This window comes from Echinops telfairi, unplaced genomic scaffold, assembly GCF_000313985.2.
Source record: "Echinops telfairi isolate 266 unplaced genomic scaffold, ASM31398v2 ScPeMD7_3;HRSCAF=10, whole genome shotgun sequence".
Lineage (NCBI taxonomy): Eukaryota > Metazoa > Chordata > Mammalia > Afrosoricida > Tenrecidae > Echinops > Echinops telfairi.
In genome coordinates this window covers 59,380,712-59,389,412 of record NW_022103899.1, presented here as the reverse complement: position 1 = coordinate 59,389,412, position 8,701 = coordinate 59,380,712, and the positions used below count along the sequence as shown (strand labels likewise).

The following is an 8,701-nucleotide window of genomic DNA, read 5'->3' as shown; positions in this document are numbered from 1 at the left end:
TGTGCTTGACACAATGGAGGGATGGATGGATGGATTGTGATAAGAATTATACGAGCCCCCAATAAAATGCCTTTTAAAAAATGAATTCTTGCAAGAAAGATAGCGAGTGGTCTAGAGCCTTTCAGACCTGTATATACTCATATATACACACAGAGAAAGATTTTCTTTTTCCAAAATACAGTGGTACTCTAGGTCAGGTCAGGGCTCAGAAAATTTTTCATAGTTTAGAGGGTCAGATGGGAGGCATTGCAGCCCACGTAGGCCTCCGGTATACATTATGCACAGTGGTTGTGTTGTTGTTTCCATCTGTCCACGATGTTTAAACCATTGCCAGCTTGGCATAGCTCAAAAGCAGAACTCTGGCTAGATTTGGCCCTGGGTTCTAATTACCAAACCCTGGCTTACGGTCCAAGAATAATGCCTCAGACAGAGGGAGAATAGATTTCCATATGGACCGTCGTTCCAGCCATTGTCCTCAAGGCCAAGCCTTCTCCTGTCTCAACAAGTGTGGCTCATGCTAGGAATCTGAGATGCTCTCCGGATAACCACACGCCAGCCCTGTCTTCAGTCACCTCCTCTGCATCATCTCAGCCTCATGTCACTACCGCCCTCCCTACAACCCTTTCCCCTTCGTGGAAGGAAGGCCACCATTTCTTCAGGCAGCCTTCCCAGAACATAGGGAGCAGGAGTTGCCAGTAGGGTGAGTTGGGGCAGACTATATTCGAATGGTTTTTGTCAATGTGTTACAAATGGGTCCGTCAGAAATGATAAAATCACCTACCTGAGCTAGCAGTCCCCCCTTCTTGCAGTTGATCCCTCCAATGAAGACCATGTTGGGCATGACTGGCCTGGGGTACTCAAATACAAAGTCGTATCTTAAGAGCAATAGGGAGCCCTTCTGACATAATGTCGCCAGGTCCACATCTCTCTTGAGGAACTCTGAGGCAAGGTTTTGGAATCGCAAGTTGTACAGGTACAGGAGAGCAGTCGCCAGCAAAGTAGCAAAGAAGTTGGTCACTCTTTGTGAGAAAGTCATCTGGTCCGAGAACTGAGTAAAGGGCCTGGGAATGTAGGACAGGGGCCTTGGACTACTGCTGATAGCCTGCTCCAGACCAGCCGGGAAGCCCCGGAAGAGGTACACGGAGGGCAGGCCCAAGTAGTCACTCAGGATCACACCACAGGGAATGGCCGGGTCTGTGAAAAGGGCATCAAACTTACTCTTCCTGAGGAACCGCAGGGTCTCCGAGTGCTTCAGGAGACTCTCACAGATGGTGAAGTACATGTCAGTAACAATCTTGATGTTCCTGTACTTGGTCAGAGGACTGCTCAGGTAAGAGCTCTCAGCAAAGTGGCTTCTTCCGAAAGAGCGGAATTGGTCATTCAGCTCTTCCTGGGTGTAGGGCACTGGATAGGTCCTTCTGCTGTAGTATCGCGACTCCCCCAGAAGCAAACTGACCTCTGGCACCAACACCACGATGTCATGGCCCCTCTCACTGAGCAGCTCCACGATCACCTTCATGCTGAGCCAGTGGCTTCCATCCACAGGGACAACCAGCAGCTTCTCCCCTCCAACCACCCCCCACAGCGCTAGCAAGTAGAGTCCCACAGAGGCCCTCTGAGAAGCTTGGAGAAGGCCCGACATGCTGGAGGGAGTTAAATGAAAACGGTGATGATGAATTCTCTACACTGGGAAGGCCCAGACTTCCTAGCGCTCTCCATAAAGGAACCAGCCCTCTTCCCACACCTGGCCTCCCTCTCTGTGCCCTGAATTTTGCCCTTTAATTATGAAAGACACCTAAGCTAATATTTAACTGTTTTTAAACACATAGACATGTGGGCCAATGAACTTCTGACTTTATATTTCTCTTAGACAACTGTCTGTCCTCTTCTCCAAAGAGGTTGACAATTGATGCGTCCACACGTCAGGAATGGTTCCACTGGCCTGCTGCTGCCTTTCACCATGACCTGCTCTGGTCATCAGGCACCCACATGTGAACAGCTATTAATGCGGGTTGACTTTCTTGCCTACTTTTCTCAGAGAGAAAGACTTGTCCTAACAAGTGCAAGTCTACACAAAGGAGCCGGCCACTTCACAGAGAAGGTGGGATGGAAGGTGGGCTGAAGAGTGGAAAGCGCTCCCTACCCCACGTGTCTGTCATGAGCCATCGCAGTCAGTAGGAAACCTGATCCTCAATGTATCGGGGCAAGTCAAAAAGGATTGCTAGAAAATCAAAGAAGCTTTTATTAAATAAAATGTGACATGACTTTTTATCAACATACCATCCATCTAGGTCACTGCACTGCTGAGGACAGTATTTCTTTCCCTCTAACTGTTGCCTGAAGAATTTTGAGCTCCTAGATTGAAACCACACCAAAACTACAGTTTGGGCATCCTCAGAGTATTTGAATCATGTTCCTTTTCAATATTTTCTGTAGGAAATGGAAAACCGGATGGAGTGTGTGCGGACATACTCTCAACGTTCATACTTTAAGGAGTCTGGAAGGCCAGGGCTCCTGCGGAGGGAACCTTCATGATGTAAGTTGGAGATGTGTCCCACTCACATTCTCCTAAGTAAATTTCATTCCCTTTAATGCCCCCCCCCGCAGAGTGATGCCAAATTGAAGGTGCTATTTGCAAACATATGGTCACTAACTCTACTCTGGAAGGTCAGCTGCTTGAAGGCTATCTGCCTAAGGTTGTCTGCCATCAAAAACAATCAGACCCTATTGTCTGTCCCATGCCAAGTAGGACCCACTCCCGACTGATAAGGAGCATAGATTGTTCCCCTGGAGAAGAGCTCAAAGACACCTAAGGTCAAGGCAGCTCAGAGATGATCAAGGTTAGGCTGCTATCTTGACTCTAGAGCCTTGCCTATCTTGCTAGGGATGTGCCTTCCTGTCACATGTATGCCTCTGTGCCTCCCCTTCCTATTGCGTGTTTACCCCTCGCGTGTACCCCTCTTGTTGTACTACCTCATCCCTGTCATGTACAACCCCTACCTGTGACATATGTGCTTACCTTGCCTTGCTTGCCTGAGATGATGTAAGCCTGTGAGTCGATAGCGTACTGTCTCATTCTGGTTCTGGTCATCTTGGAAGAAGGTGAGCCCTTGCATGCTTTATCTTCTCTGAGGTCTCCTTAATTTGTCCCTCAATTACACAACCGGCCCTTAGACCCATTTGGTTGTGGGGGGCTGGTTCCCCACAGTTTTCTTTTCTTTTTTTCGGTTGGGGGTGGGGGTAGGGTGACTGAAGGAAGAATGAAAGGGGAAGACCAGACTTGTGGGTAAAGTTTCCAAATGAACTTCTCATGGGGTAGCCCTTGTTATCCTCAAAGAATGAGCAAATGCACTGTCATGATAGAAAAAAAAATCCTTGGTGTAATGTTCCTGGCCTTTTTCTCCTCAATGCAGTTTTCCATTTTCTCGGAGCTTGTTCCTAATAAGCTCGCATGATCATCCCGGGCCTTCCAGACTATCTACCAACATGACCCACGATGAAAAAAATCAAAGCAAAAGCCAGTTTCTTTCACCTCTGAGCTGACCTCTGTGCTTTGAATTTAACTGACCCATCAGATCCTGGAAGCCACAGTTGGGAGGGGAGCTTTTTCAGAAGGCACCCTAACAAGACAAACAAAAGCTCATCACTGAGAGGATTTGTGGGCCACCATCCACTGATCCTAGAAACATGTTTCGACATAGTTTGTGAGGGTTCCACCCATGCTTGTGGTCTCCCTTATGGTCCATTTAGATTTGTTCTAGGTTTTAATGTTTTCAGCTTTCTTTTCCATTAAGGTTTCAAATCGGCTTTACTCTGTCATTCTTGTTAGTTTTTCTTTGCTCATTTGCCTGTCCATGTTTCTCTGTATATGAAATATGGGAACGGTGAATCTATAGCCACAGACAGGAACGGCATTCGTGGTTCCTTGGGGTCTGGTAGGGAGGTTGGGGGCAATGAGCACTAATAAGGATGAGCGCAAGAATGTGGAAAATAATGTGAAGCTGATTGTGGTGATGCTTTCACAACTCTTCCTGAAGCGATTGAACTACGGAATTATACGATGGGTGAACAATTTGCCAATACAATTGTTGGGGGCCGGGGGGCCGTGTACATATGAACTGGACCCATAGCAGCAATGCTTTCTGATATATTCTTGTATGCCCGAGGTTGTGGTGAGTTACCATCAAGTCAATGCCCACCCTTGGAGACCCCCTGGTAGAACTGAGCTCCACTGGATTGGCTTGGCTTTTGTCTTTATGAAAGGCATCCTGAGTGGTGTAAATGGTCAAGCGTTCAGCTACTAGGTGGAGGGATCACAGTTCAGACCCATCCAGAGGCTTCTGGGAAGACGAACTTAAGAGATCTGAAAGCTCACAGCCTTGAACCCAATAGTTGGATTCAAATAATTTCACAACCAGTTTGCTGCCGTTTTAAGTGTGGAACAAAAGATATACTGAAAGAAGATAGCTTATTATTTCATCTCAAACCCCAATCTAAACTCACTGCCATGGAGTCATTGCTGACTCATAGGGGACTCTGGAAGGGTTTCTGACACTTTAACTGTGTGAGATATACAAAGGCTGTTCCCAGATGGTCTCCCCCAAATACATGTCAGAACTAGGACACTGCTTGTGACGAATGGTAAATGATTGTCAAGTTATCTCCCTGAAGGCATTCAGCCATCCAGAGCAATCAGACTACTGTCTGGTCAACTGTAGGTGGGACTCATACCCTATGGATAGGATAGTGATTGTTTCCCTGGAGAGCTTAGAACAGGTCAAACCTGCTCAGTGACATCCAAGGTTAGGCTGCCATCCTGAATCTAGGATCCGTCCATCTTGCCACATGTGTACCCTTAATCCCTCTTCTTCCTGTAGCATATATAACCCTAGACCGCCCCCCTCCCATTACTATATTACATATAGTACAACCCCTTCCTCTGACGTATGACTTTACCTGTAATCAGGGGGCTTGCACACGCCCAAAAGATATATAAACCTTGGTTAGAAATAAACCCCTATCTCTCCTGCTCTCCTGCCCTCTCTGCCTGCACTATGTGCAGACCTGGCTGGGGAGATCATGGCCTTTCGTGCTACCATGAAATTTGTCTGACGCCGTTATTTCACCTTCTCTTCTATCTCTCTTATTCTCTATGACTTTACTATAATCTTTATATATCATAACCATACAACCGCACTATCAGACTCACAATATAGTTGTGAGGGGCTGGTTCCCCCCACATAACTGCTTATGGAAGTAGAAAGCCAGTCTTTCTCTTGTAGTTTAGAAAGTCCGACCATGAAGATTGCAGCCAATGAGTAACCACTACGCCACCATGACTTCCAGTTAATACTTAAATTAGAACAAGAGAAGAAGCACACAAACCGAGGTTGTGTTATACGTAAGAGAGGCGCACAGATGAACTTTAAAACAGAGTACGGAAGATGCATGTGTGATTTCCACACTGGGCAGGCGAGCAGCCTCAGGGAGAACTCTTATGACAAGTGCATTTTAAAACCCATTCCCCGAACTCAACAAAAACGCCGGGGTTAGTCCTGCCCAACCCGTGAGAACCAGCCAAATCCCCCCACTGATTGAAACCCCTGTGGAGCAGCTCCTGTGCCCACGGAGAGTCCTCAGGGGTCTCAATCAAGTCCACGGTCACTCGCACTGAGTGGCTTCTACGCACAAACCATGAGTTTAGCCTCCGAGCACAAGCTCGTTGTGACACCATTTCTGCTTTGTGAGCAGTTAACAGAATGTGTTCTGCACTCAGAATGCTCTGCCCTCACTGTGTGTCTGTGCAGATTCTCAGGGGTCAGGAGGGGCTGGGAGGATTGGCTGAGGTCATCCCCAGGGAGCCTCAAAGTGGTTCTCCGTGCTGTGGTAGGCAGCTCAGCTTCGAGGTGGTATGAAGTGAGGGGCCCTTTGGTGGTCAGAAAGAAGTTTCTGGAAACAGATTCAAAGAGCCAGCCCGGGCCTGCAGGAAATCAGGGGAGAGGAGAGGAGGGGAGGGGGGAGGGGGAAAAGGAGACAAAGGGAGAAAAGAAGAACAGGGCAGGAGCGAAGGCCTGGGCTAGAGGCCGGGGCCACGGAGGGAGCACTGAAGGAGAGGAGAGGGGAAGGGCAGTAAGGAGAGAGGGAGAGGGGGCAAGAGGCAAGGGATGGGGTGTGGGCAGGGAGAAGAAAACAGGGAGAAGTGGGGAGAAAGACTGAAGGGGGGGAGGGACTTGTACACAGGGACAGATGAGGAGGGTGAAGAAACAAGAGAGGAGAAAGTGTGGAAATGACAAAGGCCGGGAGAGTCACAGGTAACAGAGCAGGGTGGCAAGGAGACCTGTTTCCTACCTGTTCGTGACCTGGCTGTGGGCAGACCCAGAGGTGGGCGGATATGAGCAGCAAGTTTTCTAAGTGAAAGGTGCTTCCTAGAATATTCTGGCACACACTCTCGAAAGCTTGTCACGCAGAGCCGAACTGGCACGCGAGGCCTTGTCCTGACCTGGCCTCATAGGAGGCATAGGGCCAGGACAGGAGAAGTTCTTCAGAAACAAGAATCTAGTGGCCACTCCCCAGGAATGCAGCCAGAACATAAGGCATTATGCAAGACACGGGCAGGGCCTGGGAAGATGGCAGGCCACCAGCTGGCCACAGGTTCCTGGGACTCCCTCCTTGGGGACCTCCAATAGTGCCCTGTTCACGACGATAAGAGAAGGCAGGTGGCAGCATGCTGGTTGGAATCCAGACCATGGCAGCACCCTAAGCCCGTTCACTACCATCCAGGCGACTCTGACATACTAGCCTACAGGACAAAGAACCTTCCTCCCACGAAGTCGCTGGTGGGCTTGCACCACTGCTGTGCACTCCAGAGGCAGGGTGAAAGCAGTGCTCCAGCAGGTGCAGAGGCAAGTGGTACCCTGTGTGCAGAGAGGAGGCACGGGGGCTGAAAGAAGGCTGTCCCAAAAGGGCTGGGAAAGCCTGTCCTGAGGGTTCCAGAAAAGGCCTCTCCCCAAGCAACTAGCGGGAGGCCTGCCTGGTCCAGAGGGGCCTGCACAGGAGCAAGAGGGGTCTTCGGCTCTCATGGCTGAGAGGAGACGAGAGAGCTATCCAGCCCCACAGAAGAGAGGAATAAGCTCTCCTCTTTGAAGGAATCATTCAGTGTTTTCCTGTGTGGTTTCTGACCCTGGCCCTGAGTTGTACTCTGTTACTCTCCTCATAGGTTCCTCCTCTCTCACTGTGGTTTCAGGGCTATGTGGCCTTACAATGAAGGATCGAATCCAGAAGGCACACAGAGCTATAAAATGGGTCTACATACCCCTGGACTCCTCCCAACCCAGCCACTATGAAGCAGTGCGTGGCACTGACCTCTGAGCCTTTCGGGAAGCTGCAGGCCACGCCCTTCATGATGGCACGCGAGAACTGGATTCTGCCCAGCACCGTGCTTTATAAGACTGCCTTGCCTGGGCTTGTCGAGGTGGATGGCACAGGACTGGGCAATGTTTCGTTCTGCTGTGCACAGGGTCGCTATGGGTCAGAACCAATTAGAGAGCACCTTCCGATTCATTCTGTTGGACAGCACTGACTTGATGCCATGTGCCATCCCTGACAAGAGTATATTAGGTGTGGCTGGCAGGTGCATGCAGTCCCTGGGTGGGGTTAACGAAGGCTTCTTAAACTTTCCACTCTCCACCCCTGTTCATTCTAGATATTTGCAACACGGCCAAGCACGACCAGAAACACCTCAAGTTCATTGCCCATTTGATTTTGTGTTCACTTTGGTTTGTTCTGTATTTGGAAACCTTAATGTGGCCACAGTTTTCAAGACATCCCCAAAGCTTTGACATCATGAGAAGCTTTGGTGTCAACAGTGAAGCCCTCCACGAACCAAACTGTTGATGCTTTGAAACTACTGAGAAGTTGCTCCGGAGGCTAGCCGGGCGATCGACCTCTGAGAAGGCACTCCCTGGAGATTCCTCAGGAAAGGCCTCAGTCTGCCCACAAGGTAGCACCATGAATGGTGACATATTAACGTACTGAGCCCCAGTGACACTGATGCTTATGCTTTGGGTGACTAACCCCACGCTTGGAACTAATAGTTTAAAACCACCAGCCGCTCCATGGGGAGGAAGAGGAGGCTTTCTACTCCCGCAGAGAGTGGCAGTCTCAGAAACCCACAGGGGTAGTTCTACTCTGTCCTCTACAGTCGCTATGAGTCAAAATTAACTCGAGGGCAGTGAGTGATCTTATATCTGTGAGCCCTGGTGGCAGAGTGAGCTCTGCACTGAGCTGCTAAGCACAAGGTCAGTGGTTCAAAGCCCCCATGTGGTGCTGAGGAAGATGAGGTGTTCCACACTTCCTATGATTTAAAGTCTTGGAAACCCAAGGGGGCAGTTCTATTCTGTCCTACAGGGTTTCCATGAGTTAGAATTGGTTCAACAGCAGTGAGTATATTTTGTTTTCTTTCATTCAGGACCTTGTGTCCCATAGGTTACGAAGCTCTCCTCTTAGTTTCTAACATCTCGGTACATAGCTTCATCTGCTAATGAAAATTCCCCCACACATACATGTGTATCCCTTACTTTGCTTTCCCGGAGCATAGGGCTCCAGACTAAAACTGAATGGTCCTGTCGGAGCAGATGACTTGAATTGGGGTTTGAATCCTTGCCTTTGGAAGAGTCTTGTCCAATACAGGAATTAGATTCCA

The 8,701-nt window shown here is 49.1% G+C and overlaps 1 protein-coding gene across 1 annotated transcript in view; it reads right to left on the bottom strand.

Moving 5' to 3' along the window:
• Positions 1-1,737, bottom strand: part of UGT1A6 (UDP glucuronosyltransferase family 1 member A6) — a 95,885-nt gene extending 94,148 nt beyond the window's left edge. Inside the window, exon 1 of the mRNA XM_045294345.1 lies at positions 782-1,737. Coding sequence (XP_045150280.1) covers positions 782-1,642 — 861 coding nt within the window. The 5' untranslated portion in view covers positions 1,643-1,737. The remainder of the gene's footprint in view (positions 1-781) is intronic.
• Positions 1,738-8,701: the final 6,964 nt, after the last annotated feature.